The sequence below is a fragment of the Dothidotthia symphoricarpi genome (genome assembly GCF_010015815.1).
Source record: "Dothidotthia symphoricarpi CBS 119687 unplaced genomic scaffold P153scaffold_10, whole genome shotgun sequence".
NCBI lineage: Eukaryota > Fungi > Ascomycota > Dothideomycetes > Pleosporales > Dothidotthiaceae > Dothidotthia > Dothidotthia symphoricarpi.
Window position 1 is genome coordinate 1,169,175 of NW_022985017.1, and position 22,931 is coordinate 1,192,105.

Genomic DNA, 22,931 nt, shown 5'->3' on the forward strand with positions numbered 1-22,931 from the left:
CCGGTAAAAGGACTAGCGAGGTCCATTCAAAACGTCATGCATGGTACCTGCGTCTCCATCAGATTTGTGGCTGGTTTCAGAAACCAATGGAGAATAATTAATCACGGTGATAATGATTGACATGCTCATTTGCGGAAATGCGAGTGATTAAGCATCATTACGTAGTCATGCTGTACTATCAACCCTTCATCGGGAACAACTCAACCCAACGATTCATCCTTGTCTCCTGTGATCCAGCCTTAGCGCCAAAATACCTCTGACTGTCAAGCGAAAACTCGACATTAGCCTCCACCCAATCCATCAACCCGAGGGCGTATTCATGTAACACTTTGTTCTGCTCTGGTCTGTCAAATACGGGAAGGTTGTTGAAGTCATCCAGAAGTGAGAGGAAAAGCTCGCGATAACTAGCTCCCACAACGTTCATAGCATCTTGTACTCCTTTTTGACGTTCACGCATCACTACGTCGACGATGTTATGAGCAACGCACTTCTGGCCTCCCGCTTGTTCAACATTGTAGCTGTAGATGTCGTTGGCAATGATAACCAGATCCCCTGTGACAATACTCATTCTCTTCACAACTTCGTGCTCCGCGACTTCATCCGAGAGGTTGAAGGGGATATAAATGAAGTCGAAGGAGGGTAAAAGGCCTCCAGTACGACGACGAAGGTCAAAATGCTCTCCACGATCACGGAGACGACCTGTCTCGCGATCGCGGGCTTCTTCGGGGAGTGAATCGAGATAGGAAATGAAGTTTCGCAAAAACCGAGCCTTCGTAGCTGGAGGGGGTTTGAGATGCTCCACGACGCTTTTCAACCATCTGCAAAATGTTAGGATACCATCATATAATTTGTTGGGGGGACTGACGGTTGGCAGACACCCTCCAGCACACCTTGATCAGGCGAGATAAGACTTGGGTCCGCTAGAATGCGCTTGATATTTGCTACTTCATGCTCGACCTCGATCGACGACTGTTCATCCGTACGATCGTCAATAATCCAGAAGAGGTGCATGAAATCTGAGCAGAGTCTGAAGTGCTCAGGACTTGCGCGTCTGTATGCCCAGGCGACGAGAGTCATAATCTCGTATTTGGCAAATTTGGCAAGTTTCTTGTCGGACATAACATTGAGGCTCTTGACCCATTCGAGAGATTCAAGTGTCATCTTGTGCTTGAGAGGATGGATGGTAGAGGTGCAAGGCCAAGTCGCAGAAGTTCCTTCCAGCAGTGCTCGGGGAAGTAGGTCAGGAAGTCTGAAGGCAGTCGGCTTCCTAACAAAGCTTTCATTAGGGCGAAGAGTGCCAAATGACAATGGCGTTGGGTGCGGGAGGATGGTAGAAGTCATGGTAATGAAGTTTGCAGGATTTTACAAAAGGTCGAGGATGCGGATGGACAATAGATAGAGGTGATTTGTAAAGACCTTGAATGAGTATTTGTGCTTCACGGTGTGACGACATTACACAATGCTGATCATAATAATGTTTCTCTTGATGTGACAGTAGACCTTTTTTCTTCGTTGCTGTGTATAGGCACTAGCAGGGGACAGTCCCAAGTGAGAACAAACGATTGGGTGTGATATTAACACGTTCGGCAATCTCTCCTTGCGAACTAAAGACGGATCGTTCGGTATCTGGCTTAAGCTTTGCTTGGTCAAATTACTCGCGATACACTTTCCCATGAACGACTGGAATAGACCCGGGCATTTTGGCCCGGCTTTTAGCCAACAAACGCGTGTCGGCGTTTAACCCTGTGTAGTCACGTTTTTTTGGTTTTGATGTCCTTGACAAATGCGCTCTGTTTTTCTATTAGCCGAAATCCGCAAGTTTATTCCAGCTGTCCATGGGATAAAATGACTTTTCATCTGGCTGATAGACTTCGCATTGACCATTCGGTAGATCATACCCATTAGGTGCCCAATCCAAAGAAAGACATACATCTTAGCATTGAACTAATCAACCAGCTTGACGTATACGATGTGATCGAGGTATGTGATACTGCATACATCTAGTGCCGGATCGATTTCATCTGTGCCTCCGGCTCGAGCTCCGGTGCGTAGCGTGGTGGATACCACACAGATAAATTCGAAGACAAAGCCTTGTCCAGTTATGCAATGACAAGTTATCTTCTAGCTCTATATGTACAAGATCTGAGCGTATCTACTAGTCCGTCTTGTAAAGGTCTCGCAAATTAACATCGCGCGATAGGCGAGAATCTCACAATACGCCTAAACGGGTGTGAGGATAGATCCATCTAATGTGATCTGTTTAACCCTAGTCGCAGCGATCTGATCTGCGGGAGCCACTTATGAGCTGCCATTATACGTTCGCGGTTAGGCCAGTACGTCTCCAGCTGACTGATACGGCCACCTTTCTTCTCGAGACATACGCGATCTTCTATTCCGTCTGTCCCTATTTGTGTATAGTTAGTCGCGCTACTGCACGTTTGCAAGTTCACGGCACATGAAGTACATTTTGCTTTCCTCATACGATCTGACAAGGGTTATTAGTTCCTCCGGTGCACATGCTTAGCCTAGTATAAGCTCCACCCTGCACACCATCTCGCGCCGGCCCGTCTACCAGGTCGGCGAATACTTCATCGGGATCAACATCCTCACAGACTTGGGCAGTTTTATGTAACGAAAATTAAACAGGAATTTGTGCCTACTGTGATATCAAGATGCTTGGAAACATGGGAGACCCATAATTGCTTGTGTTGGTCAATTGGCTGGCATCACAGCTAGCCGTCCACGCTTACATGACTTGTTTGTATGCAATCTCCTCCGATAAGCCCATAGCGTCCCGCATGTAGGGTGCCTTGTTCCATCGATGCATCGCCACGAATCCCTGCCTCAAATCCTTCCACCTATCCTCAATCCACCCAGCACCTTTCAACAAATCATCGACAGCTTGAACTGCGGCTGCTGCTTCAAGGACCATCTCGTCCAATGTGTCCGCAAGGTTTTGGTCCGGATGATGAGCCGAGCGCTCGCGAACATAGTTCTGATGCTCCTTCGTGACCTCTTCCGATTTGAATCGTAGGATATCGTTTGTGAAATTCAGGAAGATCTGAATCTGTGGAATAGCCTGGAGATACGTGACAAAATCTTTTTCATTATGTGCGATTTCCTTTGGTGGAAGGAAGGTCATAAAGCTCAACGCCTCTCCAAGACCATTGCGCGACCGAATAGTTGCAGGCCACAGATGGCCTCCAGAGAGGGATGGCATGGCTCTGTAGATAGGCTTGGGCTCAAGAACGCATGTCCATATCAACTGCATGGAGGATGTGATGATGCAATCACTAGCGAGCTGGTCCCATGAGAAGTCGTATGTATTTGCCAATATCGCCGCATATCGGTCCAGAAGAGGGTGCTGCTGGGGCTTCTGAGCCACGAATAGTCGCTGAAATTGGGAGATGGCGGCTTGACCTATGGATGCCGTGTCGAATTCGATCGTGTAGCTGAGCCTGCCAAAACTATCAGAAGGCAATGGAGAACGCTTCGCAAAATGAGTCTCACCATATCCACGTCCCGATATGGACCTTGACCTCGAATGGGTGAGAACGGAACATCAGATCTGGCACCGCAGCCGAAAACTGAGTCATAAAGACATGCTTCTCCTCGTTCTCATATCCAAGCCCCCAGCTTGCGATCCTACTTAGAATAGCATCAGGCAAGTTGCTGTCTAGCGCTAGGGTTGAGTCGGAAGAATAATTGTACGCTACAAACAATGTGCTGCAGGCGTTGACGATACGTTCGTCTGAAGCGACTGCATTAGGCATGGCCAGCTTTGTAGTGGGGTGTGGAGTGCAAAGATTACACCAGAAAGTGATATGTTATGTGAATATTTCTTGACAACAGTTCAGAGGAAGTGCTGCAACTCGGCATAGTTTTTATATTGCATTGAAGATATGAAAGAGCTTAAATAACGCTAGTGTGTACAGTAAGCAGACTACGTAAGTACAAACATTGGCTATAATCCAATTTGATTCACATGTACTAACTGACTAAAATAAGTAGCTGATTGTTATACTCTGTGTTTGCCGGTGCTAAGATCAACTACTATTTGACGTTTTGAACTACCTCAACTTGTCCTCATGCTGGCTTGAACAAACAATGGTCCCCGCTCCCACAACATCCAAGACTTTTGCTTGATCCAGTTTTGGCTTTTTTCGCTGAGCTTCAAGTCAAAATTCCATAAGATATTGGCGAATATAAGTCGCATCTCTGAATATGCGACGTGTCTACCGATGCAATTCCGTGGCCCGACACTCCATGCCTGCATAGCTTCTTTGACGTCTGTTTCGAAACCTGTGTTTGGAAGCCAGCGTTCGGGAATGAACGAATATGGGTCCCTGAAATTGGAAGGAGAGTGGTTTATCGTCCATTGCGGAACACTGACGCGAGTCTGTAGTCGACCTGTAAGTACGTATGCTTACAATCTGACTCAGAACTGGCGAACAGGTTTGTATGTACTTACGTCCACCGGTATATAGTTCCCCGAGACAAAGTTCCCTCCTTGCGGTATTACCCTAGGAAATCCTTCTGGTGCTGGAGGATAGACCCGTAACGCTTCTTCAAGGCATGCATTTAAATACGGAAGCCCCGCTAGAACGGCGCAGTTCAACTGCTCTTGGTCGGTTAACTGACGGACCTCGGCCACTATCTTTGCTAACTTCTCCTGATTCACAAGAAGTAGATACGTTAATCCACTTAGAAGAGTCGCTGGAGGGACAGTTCCCGCCATCACAAAAGCACTTGCATTATTATGCATCTCGTTCAGGCTTAGTGTGTGATTTTCCTTGTTCAGCACGAAGTTCCAGATATCCGGCGCGTCACGTCCTTTTCGAAGACGCTTCGTGATGATTTCGGCAGTGTAGGTGTGAACCTCTTCCTCTTGTTTTGTGGCTCCCGGGGTGAAGAACGCAAGTAGTTTTTGGAGATTGGGATACACAGACACGATGCTGAGGATTGCTTCAGTCTTGGTCGCACCGAATATCGCGGACATCCAAGGTAGATTGGCATCGTTTGTAGCGTATCGAGAGACTCGCCGAAAGATAAGTCACCTATGATATCGAAAGTTGTACGGTTGTACATATCACAGATGTCAAAATTCTCCCTAGAACTGTTCTGCACTGTCGCCCGCAGCCGGTTCATTAATTTATCGACGTGACTTTGGATCAGCGGCTCCTGCAGCTTGAGTGCCTTTTGCGAAAACGCATGAGCAAAGATCTTGCGCACTTGCCCGTGTCTCGCATCATCTAATATAGTCGATATGTCATCGTCGCCATTTTCGTACGAACCATAAAGACGTGGGTCTTGCCCATTGGAGGTCTTATCTCGCGTCTTATGTCCGTAGATGTCTTTCCATGCGGAAGCGGAGGTAAATGAGAGCCTGTCAGGAGAATAACGTACTACATTGCCATAACGGGCGTGTAGAGATGTAATCCATGGGATGTAATTGCCAGTAAAGCGGTGATACCAGATCGGGAGGTGACTTGCGGCTGCAAACTTCGGGCCTGGAACTACGCACGGTTAGTCATGATTTTCATCACAACGCGATAGTCCAATTAAGCGCACACTTGCACAAAGGATAGAAGTAGGCACTGTAGACTGCGCCTGTGAGATATATGATAGCCTAAAATCAGTCAGTATTGTTGTTAACTAATCCCATAAGAGCAACAAGCAACATACTAGGAATGTTACCCCGAATTCCAGGACATGTGCTGTGGAAGAAGCAATTTCTACATATAGGAACGAGGCAGGGTAAGGTTTGAAGGAAACATCTGAGAGTTTCATGATTTTTGGAATTTGTTCCTATCCCAAGACATCAAGTCGTCTCCCTAAAATGGTTCCTTTTATAGGCTGAACAAGCTACATGGTTTTTTCGTAGCCTAGCTTTCTCGCACATGATATCAGACCCGTAATACGATTATGAAGACATGTGACCCACCCAGGAATGCGCATAGATGGACAGGATATCCATGTTACTTCATACGATCTATACAGGCTTGCACGGATAGCTCGAGATACAGAGATATTGGTCCTCAAAGGACCTCCTTGATATGCCCATCCTTAATTGCCTACTAAAGCAACATCAGTTTCTAACCCTTTGCAGTTTCTAGAGACTTGGGCCGGCACTCCAGCTACAGATACGGTCTTGAGGTTTATGTTGAGCCGCTAGTGTACATCCTCGGTCGTAGTGATGTGCCAGACATACCAATATCTTTGGCTATTGTTGCCAAAAGAAGGTGCAGGCAGCTCACCCTAAGCACATGCCCTTACCCACTCTACATGTTAGCCTCCAATTGGTCGTCAGGAAATCAAGAGTAGCTCTGACCAACACATGCATGTTTTGGTACCAACAAAAGGCGAGTGGCTTATGCTTAGGGCGGGCATCACAGCATGCTAATGCGGGTTCCGAGACGAAAGAAACGGAAGAGATTAGGGGTTCGAATTTCATTGCACAAATCCAAACGCACTGACCGCCAAAACTGGTGTCATAGGAGCAGCAGGCTTAGCCGTAAAACCATGTGAGTGTGCTATAGCGTGCACGTACACTTGCGTATGCATTGCATGAAGCCTAGCATTAAGGCTCTGCAGATTTGTCTCCATGCTAGTTTTGAGTCTCCGTATCTAGTCTCAAGTTTATGTCGTCGCTTTCCGAATCATAGTCGTCTTGAGGTGTCCGGTTGAAATCGGTTATGAGCTCATTGTGCATCACAGAAACGCAGATTTTGGTGGGACATGCCTCGAGGGAAAGCGCTGCGTACAGACCACCATGAGATCAGCAATGTGACTAATCTAGACATCACCTACCGAAACCAAAAGGAGTGAAAAGTGGTCCAAGGGGACCTTAGAATTCTGCTACACTTCTCATCCGCTTGGATTCGATGGGGTGCGATAACCCCGAAATCATGCCCCATAGAAAGATGTGAGATTCTGCATGGTCTTTACATGCATGTAGTGCGCTGCAGGGTTGATCCATGCGCGGCCTTAAGTAGTGTGATCGCGTTCTTGGACTAGTTCTCCCGGCTTCCGTCTCCGTCACAGGATCTGATGAGTTAGGCTAGAAGCTAGCCGTCTTAGGTTAAATTCCCAACATTATCCCGGCTGGATGATCCCAGTCGAAGATCTGCACTAGCAATCAGATCGCAGGTACGCCTGTCTATTGGTTACTAAGTGATACCTTGTGTCGTGTAGTGGCATACGCGATGGTATTAGCAGAAGCTATCGTTAGTATAAGCATCAGTCGCATTGCATTAGCCATTGGGCGGTTCGGCATCTTATCATACTTAGTAATTGCCAAGAATTGATCGAATAATTGGCAGTTATTTGTTCAGCTGTTCTAGCAAGCACCAGCCTAACAAAGCTGTAGCAGACAGACAAGATTATAGCTGCGAGATCAAGTTCACCGCCGTCTTGTCGTTGTTGATATCCTTCTTTCTTAGCTAGACTTCAGGATGCAATTCGCAGAGTGGCTGTCAAAGCTATCCCCTTCGTCTGTTCTATTGTCTGTCTCAATCGTATATGTTCTCTTCCGTTTATTGCGCATAGGTCATCGCGAACATGGTTTACCTCCAGGCCCAAAGACTCTTTCAATTCTGGGAAACATTCACCAGTTCCCACAACAATTTCCGCAACTGAAGTTAGTAGTTATCTTTAAAGTTGCGTTCTTTCTAACCAGAGCAGGTTTGTGGAATGGATGAAAGAATTTGGCGAGATCTTCACAGTAAGTCGCTTCATGATCCATCCCGTCATATAGCTGACTTTTGGCTAGATCAAGCTTTTCAACAGTAACATGATCATCATCTCCAGCCCTGCAGCTATCAAAGACATCCTTGACACGCGGGGTGCATTGACTGGTGGAAGACCGAAATCGCACATGCAGCGCGCTGCTCAAGGGCTACACTTTGTGCTCGAGGGCACTGAAAATCCTGTTTGGAAGCGTGGCAGAAAAGCAATCACGCGTTTCTTGACGACAGACAACTTGAACTTGTACATGGCCACACAAAAGGTTGAATATGTGCAAATGCTCAATGATGTCCTCACCAAACCAGATGTATGATCAATTGCTCCTTCTATTCCCTGTTCCATGCTCATGGACTGTGCAGGACATTTATAACCACATTCGACGAACTTCTGCATCAGTCATGACATCCCTTGTCTACGGCAAGAAATGCCTCACGTTCCAAAATTCTTCCGCTGAGGAGTACTTCGAGGGCATCAAGCTCTTTAATGAGACGAACGATCCCGGCGCATATCCTCCCATCGAACTCCTCCCCTGGCTCAAGCATACACCCCGCTGGCTGGCACCGTGGACAGAACATATTGAGCGAACCACCCGAGTGCGCAATACGCTCTATTATGGCTTACTCGCGGAGCTTGAGGAGAAAAGGAAAGTGAACAAAGCCGAACCGTGCTACATGAACTATGTCCTGGACAACGTAGAAAAGCTCGGCATGTCCTATGATGAGGTTGTGTTTCTGGGCGCTGTATTGATGGACGCCGGGGGTGAAACTGCATCGTCATACCTCCAGTCATTCGTGCTCGCAATGCTGAACTTTCCCGATGCACAAAAAAAGGCTCAAAAAGAGATTGACGCTGTAATCGGCAATGATCGACTCCCGTGTTTTACAGACTACGACAGTTTACCCTATCTACGAGCGTTAGTCGATGAAGTCCACCGCTTTAGACCTATCCTACCTATCGGTCTTCCACGAATCGCAACGCAGGACCTGGTGTACAAGGATTATGTGCTTCCCAAAGGCTCCATGTTGGTTTTGAATGCTTGGGGTCTGTTCCACGATCCGGAGCTGTTTGACACGCCAGATGTCTTCCGTCCGGAGCGATATCTGGATTCCAAGTACGGCACGAAGTCGGGAGTGAATACGGAGGCTTTGAGAGACAACATTGCGTTTGGGGCAGGGCGAGTGAGTACAACGATGGGTTGATTGACGATCACTGTTAACAAGTTGTGCAGAGGATATGTCCCGGCGAGGAGATGGGACGCCGTACTATTGCTATGAACACAATGAACCTGCTCTGGGCATTCAAGCTTACTCCAAAACAAGGCGAGAGCTCGACTATGGATATGGACTCCTATTCTGTGGTAAGTACACCCGGTTTGCACTCATTTTAACATGTTTCTGATAGGTTGTATCTAGCCTGGTCTTGAAATGGCTCCAAAACCCTTCTCGTGCAACATTGTGCCCCGTGTTGAAGCCCGCGCAGAGCTCATTCGTGCCGAGTTTGAGTCACTTGCCAAACTTGATTCTTAGAGACAACGCAAACCTTCTCAACAAGTTTGGGACAGAACGTTGTCAAGACAGGAAGTGGGAAGGATTTTGTTATCCTTAGCGAGCATTAAGGGATTGGTTAGAGTGGCTTGTACTGCTTTGACTTATCAGCGTCTTGTTGCGTAGAAATTGCACTGCTTAGTAGTATCAAGTCGTCCATGATAGAGAAAAACTTTTCTCGAACCCTTTTGTACAATCGCAGTCCGAGTCGCAGTTATAGCTCGAGAAGAGAGCTACACAGGCATTAGTGCCACGTTGTAATTTTGATTAATTCGTATCTCATACGACTTGTTTGATTCATTTACTGTAGCAGAACACATACAAAAGGTATACAGCTCAGAGGCACTGTATAGTGAATAAACCTCTTAACCATTAAGACTTCTCAAATTCGCTATTTAGTGTACATGCCACTGCTTGTAGCAGTAGGTTTGTAGGAACATTTCGTTCTTCTACTCCAATTAGAGAACTTCTATTTAGAAAACATTATCAAACAAAACCTAGATCAGCGGTACAGAGTAAGGAACAGCGTAGAAAGTTAACGAATCCGTTTAGGAAACTACAAAAGCGTTTTTGGAACTGTAACAGTAGGTTTCATAGACATTGGCTCAAGCTAGAATGTAACGATCGTTTGTCGCTCGCGCAATCTTCATTTTTCACGTTGCTTGCTCTAGGCCTGATTTCCTGAAAGCCAAGGCGTGTCCCGATGAACGTGGAGGTATACAGCCGATTGCAGAAAGCGGTTATTAGATTTATACATGCCTTTATAGACATTGATTGATTAATTAGTTGATCGACGTTGTTTATGGGCGTAATGAACTGAGCGGCGATCAGTACATTGTCCTGAGCGTTTAGCACTACGCATCGGCACTTTCACCCAGGATCACTTGTTGTAATGACATTAAGCATGATGTATCGCCTCAGCTAAATGGCTTGGGCTTGCGACCGCCTTTCCTGACATCACTTAGTTGTTCAGATGAACAAGGCTCACTGGTGACTAGGCTTCTTGCTCTTGAGAAACCCTAAGAAGTTCCTCTCTTTTGGAGTCGCGACCATCTTGATCGTAAACAAATCGTCCGCGATCTCTCCCGCTTCCCTACCAAAGTTCTTCTTACGCTTTTCGTAGATCTCAGGGGGATAGTTGAACTTGTCGCGGTGCTTGCGGATACATGCCAGGGCTGCAGGTTTTCCCGACTCACATGCTAGGTCAAGCGCAGTTCGCCTATTGCAGACGATGCTTGTAATCTCGAGAGTAGATTTCTCGAGCAGCACATCAAGGGCGTCATAGGCATTTTTACACAGAGCCCAATGGATTGGGTATCTCTTTGCGCCTGGACAGGGCTGGGCCAGTTGCTCAGGATTCCTTTCAAGCTGGGATCGCACGCTAGCACTGTCGTTTCGCTCGATTGCAGAGCAAAGCTGCTCTTGCATCTGGATCCTTTGATCTTGCGTCTGAACCCTTTCGTCTTGCGACTGGACCCTCTCGGCTTGTGACTTGACTCTTTCGTCTTGCGACTGAAGCCTCTGCTCTTGCGACTGAGATCTTTGACCTTGGAAAGCTGGTTCTTCCGAAGAGTTTGATTCTTGCGGGACATGTGAAACATCTTGCAGACTAGCTAGAGGACTTGTCTCGACAATTTGAGGAGGCATGTATTTTTCAGGTGCGATCTCATACGAGTCCCAGTCTTGCTGAATATCCGCAAGTCTGTCGCGTAAGTCAGATGCCTTCATCCTTTTGCTGCGATCGATACGTAGAACAGAACCAAATATGACTTCCAGTATTCTGTGTACAAATCTCTGCTCCATTCGAAGGTGGTAGGTATCCAGGAGTAATTCGTTTGACCATTCGATGAGTTTGGGATTCAAGGCAGCTCGAAGCTGGGGTGTTGTGCCAGGGATGTTGTCTACGTCTGGAACGTGTTCCGGTATATAGCAACATTTGTGGGTCGAGCGATGTCTCCAAGAACGTTGGTCGCTCCTCACATAGGTTAAAGGCTCCCTTCCAGCACCATTGAAACTGACCTTCAACCACGTCTCCAACATTGAGACCTCTGTCGGACCATTGCTCATGAACGCGAGGACCATGAGTGCCACAATACCTATAGACCAAACGTCACTACCTTGGCCTGCCTGGCTGATGTTCTGCTGCTGGATCTCGGGGGCCTGGTACAGGCCCGGTGGTCTTGTTGCTGGTAAAGTCGAAGATACAGAGGTGGCCGCTGAACCACTCGCAATACTAACTCTTTGCCTTGCAGCTTTCTTTCGTGCTAGACCAAAGTCACTGAGCTTCCAGATTAGCTCATGATGACTCTGGTTCCCTGATGTAGAGCGACTTAAGTCTCTTTCGAAGATCAAAATGTTGTCGGGCTTGATATCGAAATGGAAAGTCTGAACCTTATCATGCAAGCATGCCAACGCCTCCACAATATCAACAAGACTAGCAAGCAATAGACCTTTTCTTAAGTATTTCTTGGCACGGTCTTCGTCCTTGAGGAGGTCTTCGAGACTGAACGTTGCAAGCTCAAAAATCAGCGAGTGACTTATAGCTGCTCCTTGGTGGTCTACTATGGTAATGCTTCCCCAATCCAGCATGATCATATCATGCTTAGTTTTGCAGCTTCGCAGTTCCTTCAAAATGTTGAGCTCGATATTGAAGTCTCGGGTCGCCTCGTCCATACTTCGATTGGCGTCCTTCTTGAAGGTTTTGAGAGCTACAATGGTTGTGTTATTTGGGTTTCCAGGAATGATTTCACCATCGACGTCGATCTCCCAATGGTGCTGCGCGATTTCGGTCTTGACGACGTCGCCTGAAGAGCCTGTCTTGATCGGCTCCTGCCCTCCAATGAAGGGTAAGCGATCCTCGTTGCTGAACTTCTGGTGAAGGAGCCTCTGAATCGTCACTGGTTTGAATATGGCCTGCTCTCCCAGGATTCCATGGTGATACAAAAATGGAATTCCATATCGATGTAGAGCTGCCCTCGTAAACGGCATCGAGTCGTCAGACGGGATATCGGGGACATCAGACCTTAACCACTTTAGGAAAAGTGAGAGTAGCTCCTCGCGATATTGGTAAAGGAATACTGCGAGCAGCGCCTTCCGTGATGGCGTTCCTGTTGTTTTCTGGACGTAGTATTTGATGTGCTTGTCGATGTCGGATGGGTGCGATTCCTTCTCCTTCTCTGCAACATCGCTGAGGCCTGTTCGTGGGATGGTAGGTCCGACCGCAAAAGTGACAACCCCAAGGAGAAGCTCTCTAAATAAGTCCTCCAATGCCTCTTTTGTGAGTATTCTCTCGAGTTCTCCCCTTGACAGGAAACAGCGGGTCTGTCTCTCGTTTGACACGTCGAGACCCTCCACTGTCTTAGCGACAGCATGTTGTAATTGTTTGCACAACACTGCAACATGGGTCTCATGAGCCGAAGAGAAGCTGGTCCGAGGTGTGGAGGAGTCTCGTCTATGGCTCATTGCAGCTGGTTGTCGCTGATCGACCAGCCCCGTGACACGCGACGGGATTCGCGCCTGAGCCGAGGCGTCCAGATGCGTTCGGTGGAACCTGCAATGCGCGAACGTACATATGGCAGCTGTAAATGGAACACGGGGCTTGTTGGCCTGTCGATGGGCGGAGATCCACCGACAACGAGACTCTTAGGGTAAGATGTGGGACAACTTCAGACCAGAAGAGCTGGGCAGACCTGGAGATTCAGCAAGGGCAGCTCCAGGCAGCATCGCCTAGGTGAACAGCAACGGTGCCAACGTAATGAGTCCCCCGGGCCTGCAGGTGAACGCTGCGCAGCACCGCTTTGACCCCCGCAATGACGTGCCGCGGAAAGTGTGCCACACAGAAATATCGGCCTGCAGAACGAAGCCATATGCCAGCCATGCGACGATGTGACAAGATCATTTAGATTACGAGTTCGGCCTATAGGCTTTCGCCAGCGCAGACGCACCTCAGCATGATCGAGGCCGAGTCGATCTTGCCTCAGCTGTGTTAATGTATGCTGATTGTGGATTATAAAAGTTCTTCAGCGACAACAAGGCTCTCCCTTCTCTCCAGCTTAGCCACTACCAAACCATGATACACCACCAAACCCAGGGTCGGTACTATAGCCGCGCAGGGCTAGCGACTTTTCTGAAAGGCAAATTCGGCGATCACATTAACTTCAACATCAACGCGACTAAAGATGGTCACTTCACCTTTGAGGCTCCTGAGCTTCTGACTGCTGTAAGCTGTTGAGAACGGCTCACAAGGCTACATTGACACCACTAGGCGGATTGGAGGTAATGCAATGCGCACGTTGTGTTCGTGACCGGTGAGCGCTGACGAAAGGCAACCTCGTAGTAGTGCAAAAGACTGAAGCACCGTCTTGTCTTATCAGGCTGCTCAGGCAAAGCGGGGTTCCCCCCATGATGGATTCAGGCCGTCCCGAGCCCACTACATATCTGAGGGCATATAGCACGTAGCCTACGGTAGAAACACCTGTTTTGTTTTGCAATTTATCCTCGTCGGAATGTTTTTCAATTATCAGCAAGATGACCAGGAAATGCGTGATGCTTGTGCCCTCGCTTTATCGGCATCACAGATACGAGCTTGCACTCTCAATTGCAACGAACTATTCTCGAAGCACAGAGACAGCCATTTGGTCGAAGTGACTCGCTTTACATCTAACGCGTCCTGTGTTCCATCAGTCCACAGCTTTACTAGCTGTGTGCAGTTATCGGCTTACTTTGACAATGATACGAGCAATGTGGGTGAGCAGGAGGCTGGTCTGGAAATATAGTGGGTGGTTTTCATTTGTTCTGTTTCATGGCTAACAAGAGTTTGAGTTCGATTCACCAGAAAGATACATGGGCGCCACTCAGCGTTAGCCGCGACATGATCTCTCTTATCATGGATCAGTACCGCCTCAGTTCTGGTTTCCTCCAGATCCTGGCTTGCTTTCGAGATCGATATCTGTCGACGGAAGAAGGATTTTCGGGCGCTTCACAGTCGCTGTTCACGAGTAGCCGATCTGGTATGTTGTCCCTCTTCTGTATGAACATCGTGTGCTCGGTTCCGGAAAAGGCTTTATAACACATGTTAGAGTACGGTTGGGTCTACAAATACTCGGAAAAGAAAGCCGTCAAGTCAGGGAATCCATGGCGGATTCGACATACAGGAATTTACCACTTAGCCGATCGAAAACGAGAGAGATCAGTGCTATTTATCATACATCCAAGTCCGTCCGCGCACTTCAAGATCTACCTTCAGCAATTGCTACAACAACCACAGGCCAGATCCAGAATACTATCAAGCCCCATGCTGATCCACTCGATGTTGATCTCTACACATCTCAGCTCTTGGCGTGACTATCTCGAGTACCACGAGACACAGCTTTTGCAATTAGTGTGTGCCCTTGTTCGTAGTGACAGCATGTTTGAGCATCAACTGACAAATGAGAAGGACATGAAACCAGCCTGCACATCGCTCACGCAATCCCTCGTTACATTCGACACTCTCAAAGAAGTTCGTGCTGTGGAAAAGAACATCCTGCCGCTCGAACCTCTCCTTGCATCATTCGAAAGGCTGATGCATGACCTTGAAGAAGCCAACAGTGTCTTCACTGAAGCGAATGACGCGAAAGATAGCCCTTCTGCGATCATACAAGCGGCACTTATCCAATTCCGCAAAGATGCTGCATCGTACAGAAGACAAGTTCTATACATGGATAGACGGGCTCAATCGACTGCTCAGTCAGTGCTAGACGCCTTAAATCTGGGGTTCCAAGAACTGGCCCAAAGCCAGAACAGAAATACGTTCGACATGGCGAAATCTGCACGAGAGGACTCTGTCGCTATCAGAGCTATTACGCTTGTCACATCGTTTTATCTACCATTCTCATTCGTTGCCGTAAGTGTAAAATTGTTTCTAACGTTAGAAAACAAAGCTGAGCATGCACAGACCATGTTTGGCATGAACCTTGTTGATTTCGACTCTGGGTCCCGCGATCTTGTTTTGTCGAATCAACTCTGGCTTTACTTTGTGATCTCGGTCCCTCTCACCGCCCTTACGCTGGCATATTGGAAGTGGAGAATGCAAATGTATCGCGAAGGCTACATGATTGAGGAGAGGAGGCCAGGGATAGATACGAAGCCACTGAAGAGCAACTCAGATATCGAAATGGTATAGTACTAGTTTCCTATAGAGACACAAAGAGACGTTACGAAAACAATAGACATTACCCATTGAGTGTGACGTGACATGGCGAAAAACGAACATAATCCCTGTCATTTAGTTGCGAGGTGTACTGCTCAAACCACGAGGATCGGCGCCTAAGCCGGTCTGCATTTCATATTCGTCATATTCGCTCGAGCTCGATGAACCTGGAGGATCAGAACGGGCGGTGTCCGTTCCTTGTGGTCGTTGTTGCCACTCGGCTCTCGGTGACTTGAGCTTCTTTGGGTAGCCACACTTGTCCCAAGGCCTGGAGCCCAATCGCAAACAGTAGTCGACTGGTTTTGTGGTCGTGTGTGACACTGTCTTGAGGGTGTACTTGAACATGAACCATGAGGTGATGTCGAGTTGCTCGAACACAGTCTCCAGGTCCTCCTTGCCAGTACTGGGAACAAGCCAGAAACAAAAAAACCATGCGAGAAGGTTGGTGCCTGCGAACAGTAAAAGCACGCCGAACTGGTGGAACGTCTTCAACAGCCACGGGGCTATGACGGCAAGAAATCCAGCCCCCGTGAAGTTCCAACACACAGCAAGGCTCATGCCAAGTTCTCGATTGACGAGCGGAAATACTTCTGCTGAGACAACGAAAGCTGCTGGACCTTCTCCGACGGAGTATGCGATTATGAATAAGGCCAGGAAAATATAGTGCCCAACGATAGCTCCAATGGCGGGCTGGTTCGAGTCCTTCTCTGGGATTTTCAAAACTAAGGCAGAGCCCAGCAAAGAAAATGCCATGCTTGGAAATGACCAATTAAGGGCCCGTCTCCTCCCATCGGGGATATCGATGACGAATAGGGCAGGAATCGTAGCTATGAAGCTGAGCAGCATCAAGCCAAGCGAGGCCCCCAGCAGCTGCATATTCTGGCCTGGGCTTGTTTGGTGGGTGTTGTGGAAGAAGGAATTTCGGAAAAAGGTATCAGCCATGAAAGCTATCAGGTTGATGCCGCACAGTTGTTGTGAGACCATGACAGCTGCTGCAGCTCGATGCGCTCTTTTCGTGTACCCAGAACGAAAGAATATTAATGTGACGCGTTGCCGCCAACCGATGTGTTTAATGACATCAGCGAATGGGCTTTTTGACTCTGTAGTACTGTTGCTCGCATTGATCGTAGAAGGATGGCCCCTTAACGCTGCGTTCAGTCGGCGTTGCTCGTCGATCAGACGTGTGTGCATCAGGAATAGTTCGCCGGCGGCAAATATTGGAACAGATTCGCCCCGAAGATCGACAAGTGACTTGTAGGCCTTCCGAATAAGAATCCCCCTACGAGGGTCACTTTTGGGAAGGTCTTTGACAGCGCCGCTTTCTTTCAGCAACCATCGTGGCGATTCTACTTCAATGTCAGTCTCTAAGAAGAAAGGGTACGGAAGTACATGAGCTACTTACCAGGTGAGAAGAGGATCAATGATAGTAACAGCAATGCGGGAATGAAGGCCGAGATGAACATGTATCGCCAACTCGAATGAACGTCGAGGCGATACACGCTCAAGTTCGTCACTGATCCAGCCGCTAGCCCGAACGCCACAAAAAGCTGCCAGAAGACCAGTAAAAAGCCTCGCACATCTTTGGGCGAGGTCTCAGAGAGCAGTATGGGAACAATCGAGGCTTTGCCCGCCATACCGGCACCTAGCAAGATCCTGAAACCGAGAAGATGCTCCCATTTGTTAACTGAAGCGGAGCCTATGACTGATATAAAGCTGAATATGCCCGCAACACATATAGCACCTCGCCGTCCAAAGCGGAGGATCCTGGTGATTGGATCGGTAATGATGAGACCTAGTATTGCGCCAGCAAAGAACGGAACCCCAATTGTGAATCCGAGCAGCCAGGTGTTGTGATCGAGAACGACGTCGAAATCGCCGTCCGCCCGTCTGATGACGCCTGAGGAGGGACCTGTTGTGGTAGATTTTCCCAAGTCACTCATCACTTCGATAGCAGCGCCTTTTTCATTGTTAGTTGGTATGTAATCTTTACTTCGTTTATGATATCTTACCGGCCATAGCAGCTTGATCCCAGCCTCTAGAAAAACGTCAGTTCCAAATCGTATGAGCTGAGCATTCACACTTACTGAGTCATGGCAGCATAGATGCAAGCAACGATCAAAAGCCGATGCAACCTCGACAGATTCTTCAGTGTTTCCCACCTACTCTGTGGTAAGAAAACCTTGTACAGAATATCGCTTTCCAACCTCGTATATCTGTGTTCGCCGACGCGCAACTCGATGGGGTCGTGCGGTTCATTGGGTTTCTTCGAACGCGATTCTTGAATGACCTCAAATTCAGCTTTAATGTCGACTTGCGATCGAAGCGCGAGAACACCGCGGACGAACACATCCTGCTCGACTGGTAGCTCGTATTTCTTGTGGAATCTGATAGCATCTCGTTCTGTGACCTTATCCAGGGGATTATCCAATTCAACGCTGTCAGATATGATTAGGAGAGTTCCGAACGCATCAAAAAGGATGTCGTACTTGGGATTATCTTCGATCACAGGTCTATGCACAAAGGCTGCCTGCGGAGTGGTCGTAGCCGTAGGCATCGTTGTCGGATGCGAACAGAGTGGATCAGAACGTGAGGAAGAACAATCAATTGTAGAGCGAATGTAACATCGATTGTACCGCATGACTCCAGAGTTTGTTACACATGTACTTTGCACGTGTTATCCTGGGCACTGGGGTCCCGCACCCCCGTACGCCAACCTGTGATCATCAGAGTCATTGTCCGCAACGAAAGTGGAGAGACTATTGCGTGGTGGCTTGGGGATTGGGGCGTTTGTACAGCCCCTAGTGACGTTGCCAGCCGTTGAGTCGTTGGGGGGTGAGAGTGGCGAGCACAGCCTTGCTGTTGTGTGACCTGAGAGCGCGTTAGGTTCGCGTTTATGGTATAGACAAAAGGTCCTCCTCTGCTCACCGGTTAACCCAACCACCTTTGTGATGGGCTGTGCCCTTGTCGAACAGCTATTAGTCGGGGGCTCGAGTTCGGTGGCTTGCCAGGTTTTGCTCAACAATGAGATGTGTCAATATAGCCAACTCGACGTTCAGGCAAAGAAGGCAACAAGCCACATGCACGAGTCGCGCTCTCGGACCACCTCGCACTCGGCCTGCCGACAACAGCTACCACGGCTCGATGAGTTGTCCTTGGATAGAGATGGCTCCAGCATTACTACAGGATGCAGTGATACGCCGGGACATCCGCCTGGACCTACGACTCTCACGGCTATTACATCTTGTCCCGACTGTTGGGCACGAGTGAGTTGGTGTTCAAGTCTTAAGTTGCATTGGCCAGCAGCTACGACACGAACATGTTACGGACCAACGTACAACTCCTCCACATACGACCATAGGACGTTGAAAACAAGGCTTCCCGTTCGCTCAGCCCTATTTAAGCAACGTACCGGCGGACTAGTAGTTAGGTGGGTGACCACTAGCGAATCCCCGCTGTTGTATGTTTTTGTCATTTTGCTCCTCCCCTGTTGAGTGATCGGTGGTCGTTCTTGCCTTTTGTTGCGGCGTTTCCAGCTGGAAGGAAGGAGCTACCTGAGCTTCACCGGTGTGGTTTGGAGTGACGCCCTCAGAACCTTGTCATGTCGGAGCCGTGAACTGGAATTTACGTCCAGCGTGCTGGCCAACAGACACGCCTTCCCTTTTGGATTTGAACGTTAAATCATCTGACAGGTCACAGAAGCCGTAGAGCATCATCGAGCGCTCAATGTAACCCATCAGCCATATATAGGCGTGTTCGCATAACTTGGTATCATCGTCATCCTCCCTCAGCTCCTCAATTCCTTCTGTACTTCGCCGGGATGTTCCTCTCTACAATGCCCGTCTTCTCCAACCTCTCCCACTCTTCCTGCCTAGCTTCCAGCTCCTCGTGATGTTTGAAATGCGCGATATCCTCCGGGTGATTCAGATCCTCCTCCTTGACATCATCTCCACTGTGGTACTTCTCCCAATGGTGGATCTCGTACTCGTATTCGTCGTCCCCGTGGTGTCCTGGCCCCATGCCGAAGTCTGGTAGCTTTACGTTCTCGGCGTCCTTCTGGAGGTATTCTGCGAGGGAGATGGCGCCGTCGCGGTTCGTGTCGAACATCTTGAGCACGGTTTGCACGACCATTGTTTTCTTGACGGTGGAGATGTGCGAGGAGGAGGGATCGATGAGCCCGTACGTGCGTTGGATATCTAGGTCGGTCCAGATGCCGGTGCTGTCGTAGTCGTGCAGGTTGAAGAAGGTGGTTGCGTCGAAGCCAGAGATATGGTGTTCCTCTGTAATGTTTGTTAGTTTGTATGTCTGGATACTGAAGGTGGAGGCGCATACCAGCCATGTGGCGCGTCGCCCAATCTGCATCTGGCGCAACCACGATTTGCGAGTGATCGCCGTCACCGTGCGCTGAGACATTGAGGGCGCAGGATAGCAGTAATAATGCGCCGAGGGGTGCTTGGAGTAGCCTATTCATTGTTGCTGTGCTGGACCCGGTTCAATTATCGATGTATGTGGAGAGAAGCTGTTGACGTCGTCAGGGGCAGGAGCAAGCAGGGGTTCGGAGGATCGATTGTCCAGCTTCCGCGACGATGTCATTTCGATCGGCTGTCTCCACACGCTCCATCACTACCTCAACCCACTCGCGATGCACGTTCTCGCCCTCCTGAGCCTTCTGCTCTTCATCCCATTTATATTCTTTCTTGTTTTCCTTGGATTGTCTTCGTGCATGGGCGATCGCTTCCGCGCCCGAGTTTCCGGTATCACGTTTAATCCTCGACACGCTTCGTTCGGTCGCAACTACACACGCGGTATGGGTTCGGGGGCTGGGAATGGAGGATGGGAGCAGATTGAAATGGAAGACATGCTTGGGGAGGACAGTGAGGAGGACTGAGAAATTGAAATACGCAACACAACAATACGAGACTAATTTTCTGTCACGCTGGCTATTTGTCTGACGGATATATTCCACGATATCGACTGGACAGGCTCAGAATTCAAGGTCTTTCTTCGCCGGCATCGCACTACCGCCAGCCGCCTCCCTTACCGCCGCCTCTTGCGCCTCCGTGTCGCCCTCCATCGGCGGCAGACTAAACTTCGCAATCACAAACTTCCGCCGACTCAACGTGAACGCCAGATCCTCGCCGAGTTCATCCGCCCCACCACCTCCACCCTTCTCATGGAATATAGGCAGTTTGTGCACCGCGAACATGCCCTGTGGTCTCTCCTCGTCCTTCGTTGTGCCGGCTGATGTCGCGAGTGCCTGCATATGCGAGTACGGAAACGGAGAGAGCTCGAGAACGCCGTCGGACAGGATCTCCATCCATCGGACTAGGCCCGAGGAGCGCGGGTAGAGGGATAGTGGAAGTGTGAAGATTGCCGTCAGGCGCGTGGGGTATTGTCTTAGCAACGCTCGCAGAGCGTGTAGAAACTGGAGTATCGAACTGGGATGCGCCGACGAGGGAGGATACAACGCTGGCGAGATAAGGGAGGGTATAACAAGGCGATGGATCGTATGTGCTGGTGTTGTAGCGAGCTGCTGTTGGATGTTCTGAAGTATCGCCGTGAATGGCGATGCAGAGCTAGAGATCGTTCGAGGGATTGGGATATAATTGATCGCCGTCCCCACAGGAAGCGTAAGGCGTTTCGCGAGATCAAACATATGACAGAACACCGAGGGTTCTCCCTCTGCATCGCCCTGCCCTGTTGATCGAATCACGCCCGGAGACCCTGAAAGGCAAAGTCAGAACCATGATCCACTCTTGAAATGTAACAAATCGCATTCATTGTCTCCAAATGTATATGTACAAAACGCACCTCTAGCACTTTCAAACTGGCCCAACCCCTCGTACCGCCACGCAATCTTCATCTTCTCCGCTCTTTCCCTCCCCTCCTTCCTCTTGTCACTCCCGCTCTCCGCTATCCCTGGCAACTCCCTCCCCCACACCTCCCCCATACCCACGACATGCACCCTGTGGCCCTGCACCACACCCTCTGCGGCGTAAAATCGAAGAAGCGCACCCGCATAATCTGTTGTCCCGCTTTCTTCTATCAGGATAGAGGTGCCAAGTGGGAGACCTGCGTGCCCTGCGAGAATATTATCGAGAGAAGGGGTACCGGTGGATGTGGTGGGGCGGCCGTCGATGGGGGAGGGGCGGACGCCTGGAGCCTGAGGGGTAGGTGTCACAGGGGATGGAGAGGAGGGGCTGAGGGGCGCGTCGGGATCTATTGGGGCGCGTGAGAGCGCGATATTGCGCTTGCGAAAGGCCATTGTGTGGGGTTTGGTGGGAGGAAAGTTGCCGGAGGGCGCGTTTTGACCGTAATCGATAAGAATTAGCTAGCGGCAGACGTCACTTCCCCACCCCACTCGAGGTTTTGTTTCCTTTCCTCATCTACCAAACATGCAGAAGCTTCGCTTGTTCAGTTGCTAAGCTCTGATCAGTATACGATGACCGTTGTCTGAAATGATGGATTAAACACATGAAAACCTAAGCTTCTTTGTACATAAGAATAATCTTTTGTTTCAGGAAGAGACATGACCTGGTGGCAATAAAACCACGCATGACTTTGCCTAATTTATTCTCTGTTGGCATCTGTCATATTCATATACGACATAACATATCCGGATGCCTATAGGGACCTTACAGAATAATATAGAATCCCAGGACCGGTCGCTGTACCGGTCGATGTAGTTGCAAATCTTATGTGGGAGTATAAATTCACAGGTCTTTCATAATTACTGTGTAATTATGGATATTTCCGTTACCCTCCTGTTCATTTACTTTTGCGTTCCGCCCGATGGATCATCGACTTGTTTGCCTACGGACTGCATGCTTAGCGGTTGAGAGCGTCTTGTATATCAACTCATAAGGCAGATTGCTTTCGATCTCAATGTGACTTATATGCGTCTCCATGCTAGACATGATTACCGGCGCGTACTATTGTAACCTCCTGTCATGGCTCAGCCTAGCGACTACGACGCAAGCTAAAACATGGATAAAATGCCTGTTGTGGATTGCCCTGGCGACTACGGCCATATTTGATGAGCTTTCTATGGTTGAGGAAGAAATAAATCAACCAAGACGGACGCGCATGTAACTTATTACTGTTTTCAATCGAAGTTATATGCTATTCCCATTGACTTCATTTGTACCTAGGTGGTGCTAAGTAGGCCGTGTATCATGGCGTTGAGTCAAAAGGAGCCCGAACAGCGGAATGACACCATTGTCAATCTTTCAGAGAGGTTCCACGTCAATGCTCAAAACGCGTCCAACAGTGGCTATTTCTTGAAATACTTCGAAATCTTACAAGTGGTCCCACAAATCTGATCGAAGCGGTTGATCCCGTCTCATGTATCGAAGTGGAGTGTCCTCGATGACGTTGGCATTACCTGAGATCAGCGCGCTAGATCACGTTTGCACGTGCAGTCGCCTGTTTTGGACTCGAAACCAAATCTTGAT

The 22,931-nt window shown here is 48.8% G+C and overlaps 11 protein-coding genes across 11 annotated transcripts; 4 read left to right on the forward strand and 7 right to left on the reverse strand.

Annotated features, from left to right (window-relative positions):
- Positions 1-238: 238 nt before the first annotated feature.
- On the reverse strand, positions 239-1,221 carry P153DRAFT_256270 (terpenoid synthase; the record flags this gene model as incomplete). The annotated part of the gene is made up of 2 exons (XM_033662777.1): positions 239-818; positions 866-1,221. Coding segments are annotated over 2 exons (936 nt in total), but the record flags the coding sequence as incomplete, so codon positions are not given.
- Positions 1,222-1,944: 723 nt separating this feature from the next.
- On the reverse strand, positions 1,945-3,790 carry P153DRAFT_431547 (terpenoid synthase; the record flags this gene model as incomplete). The annotated part of the gene is made up of 4 exons (XM_033672917.1): positions 3,511-3,790; positions 2,751-3,458; positions 2,382-2,404; positions 1,945-2,090 (listed from the first exon to the last, which is right to left on the reverse strand). Exons 1-4 carry the CDS (start codon positions 3,771-3,773, stop codon positions 1,945-1,947), a joined length of 1,140 nt encoding a protein of 379 aa, XP_033524021.1. The 5' UTR covers positions 3,774-3,790.
- A 285-nt stretch (positions 3,791-4,075) lies between these two features.
- On the reverse strand, positions 4,076-5,790 carry P153DRAFT_403438 (cytochrome P450; the record flags this gene model as incomplete). Its single annotated transcript, XM_033671982.1, has 5 exons — positions 4,076-4,399; positions 4,472-4,965; positions 4,998-5,516; positions 5,572-5,629; positions 5,686-5,790. 5 exons carry the CDS (start codon positions 5,788-5,790, stop codon positions 4,076-4,078), a joined length of 1,500 nt encoding a protein of 499 aa, XP_033524022.1.
- A 1,664-nt stretch (positions 5,791-7,454) lies between these two features.
- Positions 7,455-9,272, forward strand: P153DRAFT_291269 (putative cytochrome P450 monooxygenase; the record flags this gene model as incomplete). The annotated part of the gene is made up of 6 exons (XM_033663762.1): positions 7,455-7,639; positions 7,684-7,723; positions 7,772-8,053; positions 8,106-8,924; positions 8,975-9,100; positions 9,159-9,272. 6 exons carry the CDS (start codon positions 7,455-7,457, stop codon positions 9,270-9,272), a joined length of 1,566 nt encoding a protein of 521 aa, XP_033524023.1.
- A 1,974-nt stretch (positions 9,273-11,246) lies between these two features.
- P153DRAFT_263364 (kinase-like protein) lies at positions 11,247-12,446 on the reverse strand (the record flags this gene model as incomplete). The annotated part of the gene is made up of 1 exon (XM_033662846.1): positions 11,247-12,446. A coding segment is annotated over one exon (1,200 nt), but the record flags the coding sequence as incomplete, so codon positions are not given.
- A 1,243-nt stretch (positions 12,447-13,689) lies between these two features.
- Positions 13,690-15,504, forward strand: P153DRAFT_22948 (uncharacterized protein). Its single transcript, XM_033662677.1, has 4 exons — positions 13,690-14,064; positions 14,112-14,299; positions 14,369-14,670; positions 14,728-15,504. The coding sequence occupies exons 1-4, from the start codon at positions 13,796-13,798 to the stop codon at positions 15,451-15,453; spliced, it is 1,485 nt and encodes a 494-aa protein (XP_033524025.1). The 5' UTR covers positions 13,690-13,795; the 3' UTR covers positions 15,454-15,504.
- Positions 15,123-17,504, reverse strand: P153DRAFT_396895 (MFS general substrate transporter). Its single transcript, XM_033671516.1, has 2 exons — positions 16,883-17,504; positions 15,123-16,826 (listed from the first exon to the last, which is right to left on the reverse strand). Exons 1-2 carry the CDS (start codon positions 17,418-17,420, stop codon positions 15,556-15,558), a joined length of 1,809 nt encoding a protein of 602 aa, XP_033524026.1. The 5' UTR covers positions 17,421-17,504; the 3' UTR covers positions 15,123-15,555.
- A 1,053-nt stretch (positions 17,505-18,557) lies between these two features.
- On the forward strand, positions 18,558-18,971 carry P153DRAFT_290957 (uncharacterized protein; the record flags this gene model as incomplete). The annotated part of the gene is made up of 1 exon (XM_033663744.1): positions 18,558-18,971. One exon carries the CDS (start codon positions 18,558-18,560, stop codon positions 18,969-18,971), a length of 414 nt encoding a protein of 137 aa, XP_033524027.1.
- Positions 18,972-19,272: 301 nt separating this feature from the next.
- Positions 19,273-19,948, reverse strand: P153DRAFT_357182 (secretory pathway protein-like protein Ssp120; the record flags this gene model as incomplete). The annotated part of the gene is made up of 2 exons (XM_033666707.1): positions 19,273-19,757; positions 19,810-19,948. The coding sequence occupies 2 exons, from the start codon at positions 19,946-19,948 to the stop codon at positions 19,273-19,275; spliced, it is 624 nt and encodes a 207-aa protein (XP_033524028.1).
- A 155-nt stretch (positions 19,949-20,103) lies between these two features.
- P153DRAFT_423169 (paxneb superfamily protein-like protein) lies at positions 20,104-22,131 on the reverse strand. Its single transcript, XM_033672408.1, has 2 exons — positions 21,289-22,131; positions 20,104-21,201 (listed from the first exon to the last, which is right to left on the reverse strand). Exons 1-2 carry the CDS (start codon positions 21,740-21,742, stop codon positions 20,462-20,464), a joined length of 1,194 nt encoding a protein of 397 aa, XP_033524029.1. The 5' UTR covers positions 21,743-22,131; the 3' UTR covers positions 20,104-20,461.
- P153DRAFT_291506 (uncharacterized protein) lies at positions 20,201-20,365 on the forward strand (the record flags this gene model as incomplete). The annotated part of the gene is made up of 1 exon (XM_033663772.1): positions 20,201-20,365. The coding sequence occupies one exon, from the start codon at positions 20,201-20,203 to the stop codon at positions 20,363-20,365; it is 165 nt and encodes a 54-aa protein (XP_033524030.1).
- Positions 22,132-22,931: the final 800 nt, after the last annotated feature.